This window comes from Diorhabda carinulata, chromosome 4, assembly GCF_026250575.1.
Source record: "Diorhabda carinulata isolate Delta chromosome 4, icDioCari1.1, whole genome shotgun sequence".
Lineage (NCBI taxonomy): Eukaryota > Metazoa > Arthropoda > Insecta > Coleoptera > Chrysomelidae > Diorhabda > Diorhabda carinulata.
Genome location: NC_079463.1, coordinates 9,133,497 through 9,156,361, shown reverse-complemented (window position 1 = coordinate 9,156,361; position 22,865 = coordinate 9,133,497). Strand labels below are relative to the sequence as shown.

Genomic DNA, 22,865 nt, shown 5'->3' with positions numbered 1-22,865 from the left:
TCCAACGCGTAGCCTAGACTATCGAATTCTATCGAGCATTCATGGGATGAACTTACGAGAATAGTTCGGGCTAGAAATCCTGCTCCAGCCACGAAATCGGACCTCAAAATGGCGCTCACTGAGGAATGATATAGCATCAAGCAATATCGAGAAAAAAACTTATTTGATCTATGAAAAAGCGATTGGAAGTTTTATTAGGACCAGGGGATGGAACTCTGAAGATTGATAGGTCGACGAATTTTAGCTTGTACGTTCTTTACTATTAATTATTATAACCTTTTTTTCATTGTTGAAGATTCATTTTCGTTTGAATGTATTTTACCAAAAAAATAATTCAATAAAAACATTGTTACAAATTATGAAGCTAAGATAAAGATTGGAAATTACAACTAGAGACTTCGCAAATTTAGTAAAAATCAGAAAACTGTACTTTTAGAGCCTGAATAAGTTACAATAATATCGTTAATTAAGATGATACGTCACAACACAAGGTGGAATCAGCCTGCTGATATAAATATCTCATTATGCGATAATACATCATTTCGATTTCTATGGAAATTATGAGTCCAGGTCGTTAACCAAAAACACCAATTTCCGGTTTTCTGATAAGTAATTTCCGATTTAACCTGATAAAAGCACCATTGACGTGAATCAAATACAATTAATTATAATAACAAATGATAGGTCCAAGGATTTCGATGGTTGCCAATTTTTTCATTTGTTATATAAAGTACTTTTGAAGATATGAGAGACATTTATAAATATTAAGAATACATTTATTCCTCAATACGGTTTGTTTAGATCATATATACGAAAAGGATTTGACGAGAGAATGATTTAATTGCTCCTGAAATCGAGATGAGATTCGAGCTAAATAAAGTTTAAAAATAGTTGAAGTTAGAAAAGAACCAGCATGAAGAATATTTGATTACAGTGTGGTATAAATTGCTCATCCTGCTCCAGCTCTTCTCACCACAATTCGTCTTGTAAGTAAAAGAAATAAGGAAGGTAATTACTTAAATCTTATTTATTCGTGAAACGGTTTATCAGGTGCACAGACTGTTAGGGGAGCTAATCCACCAATTATGATTGGTATTCCTATAAAAAATTGTAATGAATACATGAGCAGTAGCAATTACAGTATAAATATGGTCGTTTCCAATTAAGTTCCTTGTCTTAGCAATCCTGCGCGTACAAAGACTATAAGTGAAGTTCCTACTTTGCAAACCGGTTAAGAAATTATTTTTTATGTGATAAAACACTTTATAACATTGTCTTGGCAAGAAAATATGAAAATAATCAGAAAATACAGAACTGCAAAAGACAGGAATCAGAAAATCGTGGATGCTCACTGGTCCAACCCCTCCCAGTTTATAAGGGCGAATATTTCAACGAGAAATAAAACACTTTGTTTCGAACTTGTTCGTTTCTGATTCACTTTTTGTAACAATTTAAAATGGAATCCTCGTAGATTATTGGAACTAATCTGGAACTAGCGTTAAACCGCCCTCGTACGTTTATACATAATTCTGTATTCTGTGGATTCAAATGAACTTTATTTAACAAATTAAAGAAGTGTCGCTAATGTGGATACATTATTATTCATCGCATGCTTATTTCTATTTAAAAAAGAAGAGTGTTTGAGTACTTCCAGTACTCGACGAGAATAATGATGAGAAAAGCAAATACGCCGTTTCAAACATTAACTGTATATTATATTTATTACTATTAAGTCATAAATAAAGATTTTACGGTTTGAAAACATTATTAGGAAAATTTTAAAACTAATTTAAAAATTGTATTGGAAGGAGGGAATGAGTCTAAAACAAATTTGCAGCTGTAGTATTTTAGAAACTTGCACTTTACAAATTAGTAATCTGTGTATCTGAGTACATAAAGGTGGTAGATAACTTCTTGTCGTTTGCGCTAGAGCTATATTATTCGACAAATTTAAAGGGATATAAATCCGTTGATCAAGGAGATCGCGGCATTGTTTGGTTCCTTTTGTTAGTTGAGATTTTGAAATAATTTCGACTCTCTTAAAACATATTTCATCTTATAGTACCAAAAACCATTAACTGAACTAATTTGTGTTTTCTATTTCAACTAGTCAAAATGCTACAATGCAAAATAATTGTTTCTCATTCAATGTCTGGTTTCAATTTAAGGTTCAACCAGATTTTGTGAATTAATATAAATACGAGCCAATCCGTTTTCTACAAGCAGTATAAACTAAGTATATATTAACCCATTATTGCCCAAAACTGATATTTCGTGAAAATTGTGTTTAATAAATAGAAATAATAATAAAAATTTCATCATTATCAATGAGTTGTGCCAAAGCAATTAAAGTTGCTTCTGATCACGTTAGGAGTGATTTCTACCAATTAATTCAGTATTTAAATTATTATAATGACAACAAATAGTTCTGAAATAATTTTTATCAATCAGAAAAATTATTAAAAACTTATGATTATTAATTAAAAGCTGGTCTACTTTTGTCTACACACGATACACATCGAAAAACCAAAACCACTGAAGATAAACTTATTGTATTGATCAGTAAACATAATTGATGACTCACGGGTCCAGAGGTAGCAGATCAAGTCAAAAAATCTAGATCTGCATTTGAGTACCTCTACAATGTAAAGGAGATTGAGAGAAGCTGGCCTTTTTGGAAGGGTGGCTGTGAAGAAATCGCTTCAAGACGTCAAAATAAAATCAAGAAGTTGCAGTGGGCTAAACCACATAATAACTAGACCCATGAAGATTGAAAAAGAGTTTTATGAAGTGATGAGTCAAAGTTTAAGTTTTTTTGGGTTTAAAAGAGGAGTGTATGTGCGCAGGCCAAAGAAAGAATGAAAATTAGATCCATGTGCAATTCCGATTGTAAAACAGAGCGGAGGCTAGGTGATGGTTAGGGGATGTTTTGGAAGAAAGACAACTGGAGATCTAGTAAATATTGGAGGAATTTTGAAGAGAGAAAGCTGAAAAAAATATAGTAGAATGTACTACATTTTAGCCAACGCTTGACCGGCAGAAACGGCAGAAAATTTTTCTTCGAGCATGACAACAATCCCAGTGTTCGAAGCTGTGCAAAGAGTATTTGAAAGAATTGGAAAGGAAGATTGAACTAAAAGTAATAATTTGCCCGTCGTAGTCAATCTCAATTGAGTTGCTGGATAGGGAAGTTAGAAAGTAGTGTCCTACTGCCACTTCACTTTGATTAAAAAATTTAAATATGTGAGAATCACAGATTATAGTTTCACTATTACTATATTATTATCTTTATTATGTTCTTTAAAATATAATTATCACAATCGTATTGCTTTAATTTGTTAAGTATCACGCAAACTATAGGGTGGGCAGAAGCTCTTGTCCGGTAATGTATATTCAAGGAAGCTAAACATACAATAATAAACAAGCAAATAAGTAGTCTTCCCAATTTTTTAATAATCCATGAAACACTAATGTGCATGTTATAGACTTACTTTGGTGTTTTGTACTATAAAATTAATAAGTTTACATCAAATAATCGAGGTCGAGAAATTGTGATCGTACTTTTCACTATCATTATACCTACCCACTATACAATTATGGAAAGTATTCATATTACCATTTTAACACGCCTTAGTACCGGCCATTATATAAGATAAACACTTTTATACAGTATTCCATATAAACTAAACATGCCTATGATCGTGAGACATAGTATATTAAATTACACGTTGAAAAACACCGGGTGTGTCATGGGTGAAGAATTCTCTAAATTTCCCAGAAATATCCGCAGACTAATATAATGCTTAATATATATTCCGTTGGTTATAACAACGGAAATAAAATTTATCTTTTTAACACATTGTAGGAAATTCTTCATTGAATTAATTATTACGTTTCAGACATAATGTGAATAAATACTCGGTGACCCAGATGAATATATTCTTTTTTCATCTGCATGTATGAAATTATCCTCTAGTGCCCGTGATGGCTTAGGGCTATATACTATACAACTTCCAATGTAACCACTATTTCATTTTACTGATATTTCTTTCGCCACCTGTATAGGAACATTTTCTGAACCATTCTTCACCATGCTTTCTATTCTAATAGAATTATTTCCTAATAAGTATCTTTGGCTATACATAGACAATTGATGATACGAAAAATCGATTTATCATATCAATTTTATGCGGAAACATTCACTTCCGGAGATACCGAAAGTGGCCATCATCTCAGGAAGGCTAACAGATATCGAACCACTTTGTTCGACAGTTCTCATCAAGATCTATCTGTGTGTGAAGTCATGATGATTGACGTATGCGCAGTTACTGAGTTTCTGAGGAAAAAGGAAGCAAATGCATTATTTTCACGAAAAATCAATAGATAATATGAAAATTTAGTAATTTTTGTAAGGTTAGGTTAGGTTATATTAGGTTTTTTGATAAAAAAAGACGCATTAGCATACTTTCTTCACAAAAACTCTTCAGCACATTTGTTAATCATCATGACTTTTCACAAACAGATAGATCTTGATAAGATTTATCAAACAAAGTTATCCATGGTTCGATATCTGTTAGCCTTCCTGGGTTAATGGCCACTTCCGGATCATCCGGAAGTTAATATTTCCGCATAAAATAGATGTGTTAAATCGATTTCTCGTATCATCAATAGTCTATGTATAGAGCTTCATGATGATCATCGTGGTGTTGTTTATCATACTCTTACCGTATCTTTTCCCTAAAATTTGAGTGTTTCCATTTTTCAATTCCCATGATCTTCGAACAAGCACAAGAACAATTTTTCGATTTTTAAAAACAAAAGATATTTTGTATAACCGCTGAAATAGAAACCAAAATCATAGAAACGGATACATCAAACAAGTATTACCTACTAAACGTTTGGGATACTTCAAAAACAAGTACTTTAATCGTTGGTGGCACGATCACTTTTGAAAAATAAAATATAAGAGAGCGATTCGTTGATACCTTTAAACACAGATTAAATTAACCTTTAAGTGACCAACAATAGTTGTATGACAATCACGAATTTTCTAAGAATAAAAAATTTTCAGTTTCTTTTATTGTTAAAGGGTGAAGTTAAAAAATGAAGAGGTTTAGTTGACAATATCACATGTATCATGAGTTGTTTTCGGCAACTCTCTTTTTTTGGCCAGTTACCTACTTGACTTGATTATGGAAAAAGAGAAGTTAATTTCTTTATAACAAAGTTATTATTTCCATATTCATGAATCCTTTTATTATATAAGACTGACCACACCACCGAATGAGATCTAGGGGTTCTTGTGCTCACAATGCATTGTACGTTAAGGGGTATATTCTAAAAGAGGTGAGCTTCGATTAGTGTGTGTCAAATTCTCAAAAAAGTGTTTTGTTTCTACTTCTGCTTGGATCTCATGGAATAATTGTTTTTATTTCGATCCCTTCACAAGCAAAAATTATTGAATTGAGGCAACATAGCCGCCATCCACACCATCTAATGTTTTGAGTTCCCTCAAGATATATATTCCTGCCCTTTCTCGAGTCCAACCCAAAGAAACGAAGCTAGGGTGGTTCAGAGACTCATTAAAAAGATTTATATTATTTCTTGTATAGAAAGGTGGTGCTTAATTAATCAGAAGTAGTTTCACATTGACTTTATTATTTAGTTGTTAAATCGGGTAATTTTGATCTTGATATTCCTACCAAAAGAATTGGACAACGACATACTACAGACAGAAATGGATATTCATGTTAGATAATTTAGGAAGTCTCAAAAAACCTTAAAATGTTTGCAGCAGGTTGGAAAATAACCAGACCAGGTATTTGGATCACCTATAATATGCCCCCCAAAAAAAACAATTCCAATCGTTCCATCACATGTAACGTATTGCTTCAACAACACTATATAGATTCTGTTCTTGATCCCTTGATAAAGAAGGTCCTTTATGATAATCCAAAACGCATAAAATGGAAATTTAAATTGTGAAAATGACATCACTTTGTACAAGGAATGGTATTTTTAGTATCAACGCATATACTTAGTCCATAACAGTAAATGATAAGTGATTTGTGGTGATATTGAGTGTAGTTTTTATTCAAAAATTTTTTCTGATATCTTCATTATTATTATTAATCGAAACAAAAATTATTTTCAAAAAACATACATTCAGTTTTCGCTAATTTCAGAGATATTACGGTCAAAACTTGTCATACTTTCAAAAAATTACGTTTATATACACTACAGTTTACTAAATCAAGGTTAGTAAAGGATTTGTAGGATAATACAGATTATTCGCAAGCTCTGACAACTGTGACGTCAGTTATTGATTTTCCAGGAGCTTGACCCACTTAACAACGAGATGAAATGAAAAATAAGGACGTGAAATATAAGGAAACATGCCATATTATCTGGAGTCTGCGATCAAATAAAACATAAAAAGAAACACAAAAATTAAATTTGATTAATTACTAATGTCGGGTTTATTTTTTTCGCTTTCGAGAATTATTTAGCACAAACAAATCTACTTTGTATTATGGTATCAAAGCTATACTAAAGAAGTCAGGGAATGAGAAATCTATAGCAGATTACATGTTAATAAGCAAAAGAAATAAAAATAAAATTTTAGATTTAACAACAAAAAGGGGATAATAGATAAATAGCGATCACTATTTAGTGACAGCAAAACACAAAAATTGAAGTAAACAAAAAGTGAAACATGAAAATAAAAAGAAAAATTCAAAAATCGGAACCAATAATAGAAAACTGTAAGAGGAGACAATAGCAAAGACATACATGGATACGATGGAAGTAAAAATAATAGAAAAATATAAAAAATATGGACAGAAACTAATAATGGCATCATAATGACAAGGAAAATATATTTGATGACACAAATAGAAAATATACAAAATAGTGGACAGAAGGAATTTAAAAATAAGTTAAAATTCAAAATTTATGGTGAAGATATTTAGGACTAGTAACAAAAGATTCTCGACAAATAATAAAAGAAAAGCTAGTGGGTGAAACATTCTAAACAAGTGTCATGGAAAGAAATTGAACGAAAAATGGAGAAAGGCAATAACACAATAAGGAATCCAAGGAAAAACAACATGAAACAAAAAAAAGTATAGGGGAAAAACAACAAAACATTAACATATGGCTGGTAAATAATGGAACAGTGAAAGGAGTACTTTTAAGAACTACATATTATGAAAAAGATCGAAACGCAAAGACAATGAACAAATTAACATAAACATATAAAGAGGTGTAGGAAGTTAAAAGTTAAAGAAATTTATATAATATTATTGAATAGAAATATTATAATATTCATATAGTAATAATTATTCTGTATATACATAAATTAAAACGCAAAAATAATATATTAAATTTGAATTGATATTGTTTACTATATCGTTCGTATGACCTTATTTAATAACACGAAGAGCTGGTTGATAAGATAATAAAAACGTGATACAATCGACATAGTTTAACCAACTAGAATTCACGTATGATTTCTTTATTAAACATGTTAAAAACAATTATTGTTATGTCAATTATGTTTCGCCTGTTGATAAAAGAATATAGCAGCTAAATGAATGAATACATTTAGATAATTCGGTAAATAGTTAGTTTTATACGTGTTTTACTTGAAACGCCTAATATTTTTATATTTATAAAATGCAGATGGAATCAATATAGAAGCAAACGATGTCTTGGAAAATTATAAGTTTAGAAAAAAAAATTTTAAATCAGAAAAACTGGATTTTAACTAAATGAGGTTTCGAACGAATGCATTTCTAAGTACAATTTTTTATCAAATTAATGTTAAAGGAAATTTTCCATGAAAATAAACTAGAAAAATTCAATTTATTAACAATTTTAACTAAAAAAAGATAATGTTGACTGATTTAACAAAAAAAACGAATTTTAGATGCAAACAAATTAAAAAAAAAATTTGAGAGCTCGAATTGGACTTTTTGATCAAAATCAGAAAAACAAGTTTTTGAAAAAATTGAACAGGAAAAAAAAATTTTTTCTTTAATCAAACTTACCTTTAAAAAACTATTTTTGAACTGAAATAGACTTTAAAATCCAATTGACACGAACGAATTACATACAGAAAAGTCAATTTTCACCAAATTGAAATTAGAAAAGATATTTTTTGATCAAGTTAAACCAGAAAAACAATTTTTTGATAAAAATAAACAGAAAAAAACCCTTTTTCATATCAAACTCTATCTCTATCTTTATCTAACTTCATATCAAAGTTTTTTTATCCAAATTAGACTATAAATTCCAATTTGTAACAATATGAAACTTAAAAGAGAATTTTTGAGCATTACTTTCAGAGAAGCCAATTTTCCACCAAATTGAAATTAGAAAAGATACTTTTTGATCAAACTAAACCAGAAAAAGGAATTTTTGACAAAATTGAACAAAGAAAAGTCACTTTTACCGTATCAAGTTTAAACTTTTATATTTTTTGACCAAATTAGACATTTAAATTGAATTTTTCACAATATATAACTTAAAAAAGAGAATTTTTTAATAAAACACTCAGAAACGCCAATTTTTTTCAAAATTGAAATTAGAAAATACAATTTTTGATCAAATTAAACAAGAAAATAGAATTTTTAACAACAATAAACAGAAAAATTGATTAGTATATTCAAAAAGCATGTAAAAAAATCACTTGACTATACAAAGTGCATAGAAGGATGGATCAATATTGAGGTGAGTATTAAAAATACTTTTCTTCAACTTTTTACATCTTGGACCTTTTTATAAGTTTTTCTTGATGATTCGTCTTGATATAAGTCTCTTTTAATAGAAAATGAAAAAATAATTGGTAATAATTTGACCGAAGTAAGTCAAAAATACTTAATCAAAAGAGAACTAAAATAAGAAAAATCATGACAAAAAAGAAATAATAAAAATGGTTTTGCTTGAAATTCATCTATTTGTTTTTTATTTTTGTCTTCAAATTAGTATGTCTCGTTCTCTAATTCTATATGATTTCAAATTATTATTTTTTATTTTGTGAAATGAAATGAACTTGAAAACCGAGTCAATACCAGAAACGTATCTATGTATGTATTAAGACATTTTAAAATCATCCTAATATCGATTTAAAAATCAATTCAATTTGCGTCAATAAAAATAATTGAAATGGTTATTTCATAATTTCCATTTAAGAGAAAATTAACCATAAAATTTCTATCTGTCTATTCATCTTATGTACATTCTCAAAATGTTTTTTAATAAGATAAAATATGAAAAATTATTCATTGTTTTTCTATAATTTGTATGCACACTTTAATATTTAACAAAAAATGAAATTTTGTACATTTAGCTGTCCACGGAACATCAAAGTACAGTTTTTATAGCCTGTGTTTGAACTCGAATTATAATTTTATACAAGTTCATTAGAATCACTCAAATAATAAAAAAATCTAATCAATACGACAAACTAAAAAACATTAATACCTTTCGCTGAGCCTCAGCCGCCAATCCACTCTTGGGAGCTCTGTCGTTGACCATATTTACTTCTTTTAACACCCAACTGCTTAGAATAACTTTGCACAAAATGATACTGATGCAAAAAATTACTTTACTTTTGTAGCAATAAAACTAACCACAGATTAGATACAAGTTCGGTAGATACGAACAACAAATCGTCAGAATGTCGTTGAGTATTTGCAGTCAAAACCAAATAAGGTATGTATGTCGAGCATACGGGTATTGCTTATATGGCGAATTTTGAAATGTAGTCTTTGGAGTTAAAGTAAACACCGAAGTCAATTTCAACTGAACAAATTATTTCTCGAGGGTAATTTATATGTTCATACTACAGAGTTAAATTTAGGTCAAGTTCGACAAGTGCAAGTGGGAGATTAAGGTAATCGGCCATTTTGGTAGTAAAAGATTAAGTTGAAATTTTTGGAATTATTGATATTTTACGCAAAGTACCTTTTTGAGGCTTAAAGTGAACAAATATACTTTAAAAAACCAAGAAAAACACGATTTTATAGTTAATCAGACTGACAAATAAACAATAATTATTTATATAATAATAAAATTACTGACGAGGAAACTAACAAAAAATATGGAATGCGCAATATAAATTAGTGGAAAATTTTAATAGCTTCAACCAAAAATGCATATTTAGTTAAAAAAAATATTCCACATCACTCATTTTTTTCTTTTATTAAAAATAATTTATAGGTTTCAAGTTAACCCTTAAACCATATTTAGAAATCTGAAGTATGGTTATCTTATGATAAGGTATTACAGAGCGTATTAATCTTGATCAAGTGTTCGTACAGATCACATCTTATAAAATACATTTAACGTTTCAGTCTTCAAATTTAGTGTGATTTGTATAAAATCCATTCAACAAATAGAGCAACCGAAAACACAATCGATTCGTGATCGAAACATGATCACCACGTGACTTTGCACCTATTGGCTAAAATAAACCTCCTTACGCTGGCCAATCAGATTTAGCTGCAATTGGTCATTTCTCTCGGGTGTGCAACTTTTTCTTCCGTAACCCCGTCTTCGATAAAAGTTACCAGTCTTGGTAACGACGGTAAACTCTGAAAACAGCATACTGACTCATGTGTATCAGTTGGCGTTTGATAGCTAACTGATTGTGGTCGGTATATAACATTTTATAAGGGTTTTACCTCCAATTACTGTAAACAAGCGTTTTGAAGCTAACACCTTTAAGATTTTAGTAAGAAAATTTTAATTTCTGGTTCGGTTTTTTATCAGTGAATTGCGATTGTAGAGGTGTCGCCTGAGTCTATTTTTTGCCCATGAGTGCATATCTGCACAGTATAATAATACAGATTATGACATACGCCTCGATTGCATGGGAACAAACCTAACCTAACCTAAATAAAACAAACAGGAAAAAAATACAAGCTCAACAAAACATAATGTTAAGACAAGCACTAAATGTCCAATGGATAACAAGTAGCGAGAAAATGTAGGGAACCGCAAAAAGTACTGGACATCATGGACGACAGGACAGAGAAGCTATTTGAAGAGCTGGCAAAGCATCCTAATGAGGAATTAATGGAACTCAACAGGTACAGTAGAGAAGATTACAGAAAATACGGGAGGCCGAGAAGATAATTGGATCGATAAGTTAGGTTAATTTAAGTTAGTATATAAAAAAACAAAAATACAAAAAAAGAAAAAAAAAACTCAAAACAACATACCCAAAAAAAACAAGAAACTAAAAGACAAAAAAACACAAAAAACAAAATACAAATAAACAAGATCTTAGGTTTTCAGAGTCTACCCACAAGAGGACACTCCCCAAAGTTGGAAAGGATTTACCCGAGGCAGCGAAAACACACACAACTAAGACGTCCAGAAAAAGAAGCTAAGAGCCAAACAGGCTAACTCTTAACAAAAATATAATACTTCGTAGAATAACCCATAGAACTCAGAGAAGAGTAAAGAGTCTACGCGCGAAACCGTGACACGAAGGAAGGACCTGTCGAAATGGCAGGGGGTTGATAGAATGTCCTTCTTCGCACCCATCCGAGGGTGGATGCTTAGAGGGACGGGTTCGCGGTGAATATCCTGAACATGTTCTATCACCAGATTCATAGACATTGTCATTGGTAAGGATTTTCAATCTGGCGCATGAGCATTCATCTTTTTTGTGATATTTACCACGAAATAACCTCTAACCCATGGAGTTTCTACGTAATTGTATTTAAAAAAAAAACTCGATTTTACACTTACAAATATCAAGAATAAAACTTCGGTTAGTTAATAATATAAATTCTATTCTCCTAAGTAGTTTTGAATTCATATTATAATTTTAGATGTTTATGAATCGTTCGTAGAGGAATGTTTGTTCTGAACATATTCTGAACAAATCATGCGCATTCGACACGTCCAGAAGATATCCAGCATACATTTGGAATGTGTTCAAATTATCTACCGCGAATGAAGCTATTAATAATCTTGAATACATCATTAAATTAAAGAGCTGTAAGATTTTGTTTATGTAATGTTGCGATCTGTAGCAATAAAAAAAATGAGGATTATAAAATATCTAATATGGATGATAGGATAGGCGTAAATATATAAGACATTATGACATATAATAAGACATTTTAAAGTTCGTGATCAGTACCTACACCATTTAATGTCTCCACTACAAAATTATCAAGTTCTGTCACAATTGTCAACTTACGAAATGTTTATATCTACCTGAAGATGATGTTATTGCAAAATACATAATATAAATATTTCCTAAAATTCTCATAACTGTATCTGAGCTGATAAAAATGTTTTGTCTTTTATAAATGTTTTGTAACTATAACCTTTACAGAAAAATAGCACAAGGTTTGATGTGATCAAAGTCCCTGTATATTAAAGATGATACAGCCTGATCACAATTTCTGTAAGTACCCATTTGCAACAGAAATTTTACTTTTTATTTTATTTTAATTCCAAAAATCTCCCCGACAAATTTCACCAAAAGTACGATTTTCGATTTCTCCATAAAGTAAAAAGGTCCAAGTTGTTTATCCTTAACAGTTTAGTTTAGCTACTACTTGCAAGGTGCAGTGTACAGTTTATTGTGAATTATAGTGTGATTACGGAAAATTTAAAAATGCCGCGTAAACGTCAAGAAAATCGATTCTTTTACAGTTGAAATGAAAAAGCATTAATATTTAATTGTTTTGAAACATTTACAGACAAATATGTATGTAAAAGCGTTGATGACACAGTGGAATTAGTTAGTAGTAAACTTGGTGTTGGGAAATCTACGATTTACAGAATTATTGAAGAAGAGAAATGTGGCGAGTTTCAAACAGCACGTAAGGGTCCAGGAAAACCAAAATTCAAAATAAAAATTCATTTGAAATACAAAGACTTCAAAGAAAAGTCTTCTGGTTAAAATCAGCCAACAGAAATAGGGCACAAACTGATAATGGTACACATCGGCAATTCAAACGGTTTTGTTTACGATAGACTAAATATTGACTTTCGAGTCTATTCGTTCCGGTGACTACAAATGATTGGTAGTACAATGGTTGGAACAAACGATAGATCTTCTTCTTCAGAAATGTATAATAGTAATGGATAATGCAAGTTTTCACTCGAGACTATTAGAAAAATTGCCTATAACCGAGTGATTAAAAAGAATTACAGAATTGGCTAAATTAAAAGAATTAAAAGAATATTTTTTCCCGTTATTGATTAAACTGCAGAAAATCGGCGATTGACGGTGATTAGATCTCCACCATATCATTGCGAACCCGATTGAATATGTATGGACACAGATAAAGGGAGAAGAATAAAGAAAAAATAATTCTTCTGGAATGAATGATGCTAAACAGTTGTTTTTCGATGTTGTAAAGTGAAGCCTGAAAACTGGACTAAGACAGTTAATCATACAATTATAGAAGAACTGAAATTGTAGAAATTGGACAGTACAACTTATGAAATTATCGAATTATTCTTTATGAACGTAAAGTTGTGTAAAAGTTAAAAAGTTTAATCTCTCATACCCTTATAACCGGTATAACACAATGTTCTTAACACACCTTCTAGAAAAATGAAACATTTTAAAAAATTGCACTTTTTTCAGCTATTCGGAAGTAATACTCGAGGTAAAAATATTTTAACTGTCTACTAAAAAGTGATACGCCTAAAAATAACGAAAGCTTCATCATTTAATTACACCCTCATTCATAAAACTAGACTATAGATTTCTGCACATAATTAAAAAATAAAAAAAAATAAATTAAGTTGAATATATTTTTGATTCACTATTTAACTTAATCAAATTCATTCACCTGGTAAAAAATTAAATGAAATTGACATTCCAATAATCCTGTGCTTCACACATGGTCAATAAATAGTATTTTTTATCTAACAGATGATGAGTAAATGACTGATGAGTTGTTGGTTCTTGCATAACCTAATACCATTAAAGCGATTATCTAAGAACAAAAATTTATAACCCAATTTATAGTAATGAGGTTGCTTTTGATACCATACAAAACCACAATTAATATAGGTCAAGGGTGTTAACTTTGGTAGAAGAGTAAATTCACAACAACCTAGTATAAGAGTTCAATTAAAAGTTGTTTTTGAAGATCGTCAGTTATACGCAAGATTTTTCCAACGTTTAATTGGTCAGATATTAAATTGAAATTTATCGAATAATATTTATTTCGTATAAATAGACAATGATATTTCAATTTTGATGTAACAAAAAGAATAAAAAGTATATAGTATTATGCGCTCATCCGCATTGTATGGTGAAAAAACCATAGTCAGGAATCAACCACCTGTTATTAATAATTTTACTACTATCCTGAAATAATGGATATTACTTACTTTTCGTTGAGCTTCGGCGGCAAATCCGCTTTTAGCAGCCCTATTGTTTGCCATTTTGCTTCAAAACTTTATAAAAATGTGCAAATGTATTCACAAAAAAACGTAAAGGCACCCGAACTACAACGAACTATGAACTCGACTAAAAGTGGTCTTTCGCCGTGCCGTGGATACACTCCGATGATTTTGATAAATTCCGGTTGCCGGTAGTCGAACTTCGCACTAAACAATTGCCCAGACAAGTATTGCTTTTCCTATCGATGAATAAAAGCTATGTACGCAGGTGGGTGTTTGGTATTGTCCGTTTAGTAATTCAAGAACTTCATAATACTTTTATGTTCAGTTGTGGACTGGCCGATATTGACAATTCTAATAGTTAATTCCTTGATTTTGATTTTATCCCAATAATTTTATTTCAATTAATTTACTATTATGAAACAATTTCAATCTTCATAGAAACAAGCTGTTCCAATAATTCGGAAAATAGTTTTATCATATTTATCTATCATAAGGGTAATACCACATCCCAATTTTCACTAAGTATCAGTGAATATTGTAAATAATGGCATCAAAAATGCATCAAGCATAAGAACTGAACCAATTCGGGTTATATTATAGAAGGACAGAGCATAACAGATAAATGTTGAACAAAGAAAGTAAATGGAAGCTTAGATTCTGGTCATCAAATTTTGTTATAGCAAAAAAGGAAAACCTATTTTTTGTTAATTGTAATAAACTAATAAACCGTTGCGGTCTATGAATTTCAACAGTCTTAGAATATTTGTTTTTGAGAAAATTTTATTCAAAAAATATCCACATATTCTTCTCTAGCAAAAAATCTAGAATATTTGCATTCCCATTACGAAGTGATGAATGTTCCATATATTTTTTAGTATCTCCACAAAGTTGTGGAAGATACAAATAAAATATTCCTACTAAAACATTGGAATTACTAAATACACAATAAAATCTAGCTACAAACCTCCAAAATGATATTTCAATTTGAAAGTTAGCCATTTTGTTACACAATACATCGCCACATATATATAAATATATATGAACAAAAGAACTAGGTTCACGGGTTGAACCACGTTGGAATTTTAAAAAATTTCGACGTTTCGGCTTCCACTTTGGAGCCATTATCAAGAGAAGTGATCCGATTCCGTGGTCTCAATCTGGCTACTCCTCGCAACGAATTACCCCTTTATCCTGGTTGATTCCAAGGCCTCAATCTACCTACTCCTTCGAATTTCATCGAGGAAATGAAAACCTGGAATAAAAAAATAGAAAATAAAAATAATATTCTTACCATCAAGAACACACTTACTGCTGGTGACAGAGAAGAGTAATATCAGTTTACCTACCTTAGATATGTGATTATATAGTGAAAATTTGTTCATTGTCTAGCCTGCGTATTTCTTAATATTTTTACATAACTCATAATTTTTAACCAATTGAAAAATTACATATATACTTATTCAATGTTGATCATAATTCATGAATTTAACTCGTACCATGGCACCTCAAAATTCATCCTCAAAGTGAACTGATGATCACTGATGATGGAAAGAATACTTCCCGATTGCTTGGAATTATAGTTTAATAAAGAGTTATCATTTTCCAAATTTTGCTGCAATCCCCAATATATTAGTTTCTTGTTCTAATTAGTTAGTTCAATATTCAAATTTGGCGCTTGATAGTAATATTAAGAAATACGCTCAATATTGTATATACTATTGAATTTGATTTACTAGTTTATTTCCAGACGATGAATACATAAGCGTTTTCGTAGTGGGAATGTGGCAAAATTAAACACCAAAGAGTAGTAACTTTAAGTTGATACAAATGGAGCTAGTGCGTTTCTGTAAATCGTTAGACTTGTGATTACTTAAAATTCGATGACGAAGACTAAACCAACTACTCGGACTTTGGAGGGTTCGAGGAACCGGTTAACAAACGTAGATTCCAATACAAGGTGAAACATCTGCAATAAAATTTTGTAGAAAAAATTAATATGGAATACCTATAACATATTAGAGTGTTTTGTTTGGATAAGAATCAGGTTATAGAAATACTTGGAATTACATGTAGAAAAAGAAAAACTTGGTCACTTGGGAAAAAACGATAACACTTTTCAAAATGACGACTACCATTTTAAATTATTTCCAGCCACATAGAATATCCCAAAATTAGTTATACAAATCAAGGTACTCATTTTTCTTACCAAAAAGCATGCGGTAAGTTTTAGATGTCCAGAAACGAATAACTGTTTGCTAACACCAGTTCTTCTGCTTTCAAAAAAAAATTTGGAGAAAATTATTCATTGTGGTCAAATTTTTACCTTTCAAGAAAATAACTGGATCATCAGTGTATATAGCTTCTTCAAAGGATGCTTTTATATTATCTGTTGTAATATTTAAGGTTACAATAAATATTGTTGAGCTTATTAAGGAACCTTGCGGTGTCCCATTCCCTTGCCATTTATTTTCAGATATCTGTGTGCTTATTGTCATAGCAAAATTCTTATTTCTTATAAAAACTACGCAGTATCTTTGTTTGCTCCATTCACTCATAGTTCTTAATATATGATATCATCAAACTTGTCAAATGCCCGATTAATATCGAAAAATATGGCAATACATTTCTCATTCAATGTGAAACCCTTATAAATAAAGTTTTCTAATTCCACGATGTTACCAATGTTTTCTAAAACCACATTGTTCCAGGATTAAAAGATTTCTGCTCTCGAGTATCCATCAAAGTCGTTTGTCATTTATTTTTTTTTTAGCACTTTACATATTGAGTAAGTTAGTAAGATTGGTCCATAGGAATCAACGATTGTTTTAGGTTATCTAGGTTTTAGTATCAGTATAATAAAGGGTTTCCTCCATTTTTCTGGAAAGACGTGTCTTGCACAGAAGTAACAAATAATATTTGATATTTTCAGACAAATGCTCCAAGAATTTCTCAATTAATCGTATCTGTAAAAAATTTCAGCAGCTTCTCATACAATTTTTTGGGAGAAAGGAGTACCATTACTAATAACTAACAATAATTATGTATCTAATATTGTAAATAGGTAACAAAGAAAATAATAATTCTATTTATTGAATATTGAAACAATTAAACCAATGACATAAAAAAATAAAATACCTGAGCTGCTTGAAGTGAGCAACATTTTCTGATATATAGAAATATAGAAAGTGTGACTTTACGCTCCAGGTTTGTATAGAAGGGTCTTCGACGACAACTTTATTATTCTTTACCCAGGAAAAGCCGCCTTCTCGCTAGGTTTCATGATAAGGGCTTTGAAATGAGTCAACAGGTGGTGTTAGACTAAAAGGCTAAAGATTAAACCGAAAAAGCAACAAGCTCCATATTTTTACCAAAAGGTGCAATGTTGTCAAGTCCCCAATTATAACATTGGAAGAAGTAACACTTACGTATTCTAAAGCGGCGATTTATCTAGGAGCTGCTCTAACATGAGCCCGTGTACACCAAAATAAAGAAGGCTACCTATGCGCTGTCGGCTTGCAGAAAGACTTTCGTTTGGACATGGGGATGTTTCATCGAAGAATGAAGAAACAGAGTTCAATACTTCACGTGTATTAGTATCTCAAGGTCCATGCGTACATCCCCAATTCAATTCAATCAAAAGTTTCGTTACTACTAAAAACAAACTCGAAAGCAGAAATTCTTTTCAATAAAAAAATTTCCAGCTGAACTAGAACGTTATAGTCATATAGGCAAACTATTTTTATAATGAATTCAAAACCAAAAAATAAGAACCAGAATAAAAGTAATAATTTTTACCTTCTGGATCTGGTTTAAGGAAAAGCCAGATACTTCAAGTATATAGTTATTCACAGTGAGCCAATCTGAAGACGTTATGTACAATTTTTCATTCAACATACAGCTAATTGACAAAATTGGTACTATAGATCAACGAATTAGAGAAGAATAATATTTTCAAAAGGTTGTTTTATTTGGAGCAATTTGAATAACGATCATTATATGGATTCCTACATTGGCAAATTTATTCCCTGATCCAGGAAATCCTGTGCGATTGCGATAAGGTTTTGCAAGATGAAGATACGCCACGCTTAAAAACGCATTACCCAGCAGTATCTTGCAATTTCCCAATCAGTGGATAGGGAGATGGAATAAGTTTTCATAAATAAGATTAGTAATCTAGGGCGAACTTAATCACAAATTTCAAAAACTCAAAGATATTCTTATTATCACTAAACATTTATAAATGTTAATATTAAGCAACTGCGATCTGAAAATAATGAATCATCACACCGACCTTAAATAAGCTTTCACCACATACCTACCACATGTTTATATCAATAGTCCGATATACAAATACATGACACATATTATTTTCATGTAAATTACATTCATAATACTTAGTTTTAATTTTGTATTTCTTATTGTGATTTACAGAAATGTTATGCAAAATTGCAATTTTAGTAAATAATATTTATATTGCAATTTGAAATGTTACGATACGTATACACATCGCGGTTCTGCTTTTCAATCAAAATTCAGAACACAAAGAGACTATTAGAAACCACCGAAATGGAAATAGTGCTCAGGATGGCTGGAAAAATACTTTTTGACAACGAGAGAAGCGAGAACATTAAAAGAATTTGTAAGATTGAGAACATAAACGAATAGATAATGGGAAGAAAGAGTGGAACGAATACATAGATCGAATGAATGACGACACAATGGTCAAAATAGCTAGAGACGTTGGAAGACCCTCTAAGAGATGGAGCGTCAACCTCTCTAATAAAATTAAACGAGAGAGGATACAAGGAAAAACAAGCATTTTGCTTAAATTAAAGAATGAAGAAGACAATAAAAATTTGGTGTAACGAACGCTTTATGTCTTTCATATGAATAGAGCGATTGAATCTAACATTTTCTCCGCTTTTCTTTACTTCATTGTAGGCAAATTTTCATAATTATGGGATGTGTTATATGGAGGGTAGAGGTCTTCTTACCTCTACCCTCCATCTCGGTGTATCGAAAAGTGTCTGTTGAAAGGAAGCAAATTACGGTGGCGCTGTAGTAGTAAGTGGAAGAATTTTGAAAAGAGCCCCCCAAACAATTATATTAGAAAAGTAAATTAAATTCTTTTTGGAAAATAGTAACGTACATAAAATATATAACTGCTAAATTCATATCATTTTCACTTGCTACACTAGCACTATTTTGACGAGTCTTCGTATTATAATTTGCTGTTTACAATTTTGCAACTAATACCGCATACAAGACGGTTCTCCTTACCTCTACCCTCCATAATGTGTCCCATTTAGTTTATAATCGCCATATAAAATTACGTTTACAAGTGACATCTATGAAAATTTAAACAGTATCAGTCTTTTCAACTGTACAGAAATCTATAATTCAAGACAATAATTTATTAGTAGTTTATGCTGGTACTAGCTTATTCGTAGAGATGGCAGAGTATAAGTTTGAATTATATTAATAGTATTATGGTTACTGTTGAGCCAGTTTTATATGAAAACTTGTTTGGTATCGTAAGTTTGCCTAATATTATGTATACAGAAACTTTCCTCGCAAATAAGACAAGCACATTGTGTGTCAAAAAAAAGTACATGTTTGTCTATTTCTCTTGGAAAGCACGGCACTCATAATCAATTAACATTATTTGGGGTAATAACATTCTACTCTATCTCAACGTTAAGGCATAAAGGAAGGTGATTGGTGATGAATTTTAATCATAATATAGTTTTTTTTAAATATTAAATAATATATTAAAAAAAATTAATTGAATAATACTCATTCAATTAATCACTCGATAAGTAAATATTTTAAAATAAAATTTCTGTACTTGTCTTTGCATTTAAATGAACGTCAAATTATCTAACGAAAAGACCTTAATTCGACGCAATTTGAACTATATTTTTATATGATTTATATGATGTAACATTTTAGTTTCAACCCGCTCGCAGGTCTAATTGAGCCTCTTTCTTCGTGAGCAGTATCTGGTCCATGGGCCGTAGGTTGGGCACCGCTGAGATATTCTAGAGACACGTACCACATTTATATTTAAGTCACCTACATAAGAGACCCACCGAGAAACACTACTGTCCATCTTACGTAGAGAGCCATGTTGAGTTTATTAACCTTTTCACTGCTAGTATTAATTTATCAATAATTTCTGAAATCCATTAGAATGTGTTTATGGGACTATCAGTTGCAAAAGTCAGTGTAGAAAATCTTGCGCCCGACTTTAGGGATGATCTGCAAGCACAGAACATTCGTCTAGACGTATTAAAATGGGTACAGCCGGGAAAGCTTCACTGGCCCGACTATAGAAGAGCGTCGCAGTGAAATGGTTAAGAAAATGGGGAATAAAGGAATAATGGAAAGGGAGTCCTTTTCATTTCCGCAATGAACCGTTGCATATTTTGAGTCAAAGTTATACAAAAACCCATCCACATTCGAATAATTTTTAGTGATCGTAAAAATCAGTCGGATAATCTTTGGACTGGAAATCAGACTCACATCTATTTAAAAATGACAAAATTCGTGCGAAAATGTAATACGAAGCACTCCACGCTTTTATAATATTGATATTAATTTTCCTATCAGCAATTTTATTATTTTTCACTTTTTATTTTGATTACTACGGAAATTGCGTTCAAACTGAAATTTATCACTTTTCTTCCTTCATAGTAGACAATTGTTACCAAACTAATGTCATAATTATCCGCTTTTTCGTCATCGGAAAATAAAATATAAGAATAGAAAAGTGAATTTTCATCATCTTAAACTCCAAAAATCCATTTTTTTTTCAAAAAAATAGATATGAGAACCAAAAGTGTATGTATGTATGTATGTGTAAGTATAAATTTTTTCCTAATAAATGCGGAATCCAAGTAACGAAGTTTACCAGATGAGCTGATAGATACATAGGACTCCTGGAGTATACCCACCAAACCGCCATCTTCTATCATCTCCGTCCAACCAGGAACTATTGTGATATTACTTCTGGTCGGTGGGTTTGTCCAAGTAAGTTGTTACGTTTTCATGATATCGTTATTTCAGGCAGCCGTCTACATTCTTTGTATGTAGGTAGCAACCAGTTGCCACCATTTTACCTTGTGCAGCATCACCTGGACGATATTATCAGGGTTTATGCTGCCTACAGTCTTCTCTACTTCCTCTCTCAAACCCCTCCAGTGGTTATACACGAAAAACGTGTATTCGGCATCATCTGAGTCGTGTTCAAAATACGTACACTCAGGTGTTTGTACTTTCTTTATTTTATGGATATACAGTCAGAAGTAACCGTGTCCCGTCAGAAGCTGGGTAATTTAGAAATTTACATCTCCAAATTTCCTTTCGATCTACAGTCTAAAGTCTTTTATTAGTAGTTGCGTCCATTCACCTGATTTTTCTTCTGTCCACCAATGTTGCCACGTCTGTATTGTTCTAGTGTGTTCGATGGTTGTGGCATCCTGTCGGGTTATATCTGAGCAGCTTCGAATGCCAGGAGGTCCACGGGGATTATACCCGCCACTACTAGGACAGCCTATGCAGAGACAGTCCGATAAGAGCTGGCGATTCTCGGTGCAGCTTGTTTCTTTACCATAGTCGTCGCTTTACAGTATTTCTTTATTCTCAGTGCATCTGACTAGAACTCCACCTCATACAAAAGAATTCAGTGAATCGTCGCCATTAGCAGCAGCTGTTTATGCGGCATGGTCTGTTGTTGCTGTTCTTTCGGCCACCATTTGAGCTGTCTTCCCTATGTGGGGCCTGAAAGACTTGTCTTGTCTGTATTCGTTTTCTTGTGAGAAACATCATCTAAGTTTTTTCGGTAGCGATCTGTCATCCATCCCCGAAAAAGTTGTACATATTGGAGTATATTTGAAAATGAAAATGATGAACAAATTGAAGAAAATCTTTATTCATAAACTTTATATTTAAAATAAGATGAATTTCATTTAATTACAAAATTTAATTTAATTTTTTAAACCTGAGATACGTACTACTTAAATATGTAAAGGTTCTGTAGGTTCTTGAGAAGTACTAGTTATTTTCATATCAGTTTCATCTATTGAAGAACTTTCTATAACGGGTAAAGTATTTGTTGTAATTTCTTTTGTTGCATTTAATGGTCTAGGAAGAGTTTTCTCTTTTCCTTCCAACGGTTGAGTCCTATTGTTGGAAACAGAGGTTGTATGTGAAATTGCTACTGTAGATGTAGGAAGTATTTCTAAAATTGGAATAGTTGAAGTCTCTATTTGACAGCTAAAAATAAGTAATAATTTTTGGTTAGTTTAAAAATAAAATTCGTCAATTCACTTGATTACTTACCTGTCTATGTCACCTGGAAACTTTTGGGGACGACATCCTTTAACAGCATACGTGACTGCTATTCTTGGATCTTGAACAATGGATGTTTTTAATTGTATTTCCGTAATCGTAACTGTGGGGTGATAAAA

At 31.3% G+C, this 22,865-nt stretch overlaps 1 protein-coding gene across 2 annotated transcripts in view; it reads right to left on the bottom strand.

The window, feature by feature from the left end:
• Window positions 1-14,834, bottom strand: part of LOC130892702 (myophilin) — a 35,370-nt gene extending 20,536 nt beyond the window's left edge. Inside the window, exon 1 of one of the 2 annotated variants that reach the window (XM_057798252.1) lies at window positions 14,380-14,834. In XM_057798252.1, coding sequence (XP_057654235.1) covers window positions 14,380-14,433 — 54 coding nt within the window. In that variant the 5' untranslated portion in view covers window positions 14,434-14,834. Of the gene's footprint in view, window positions 1-9,486; window positions 9,809-14,379 lie in introns of those variants that run through there. The other variant, XM_057798253.1, reaches the window with a different exon arrangement.
• Between the last annotated feature and the right edge of the window lie 8,031 nt (window positions 14,835-22,865).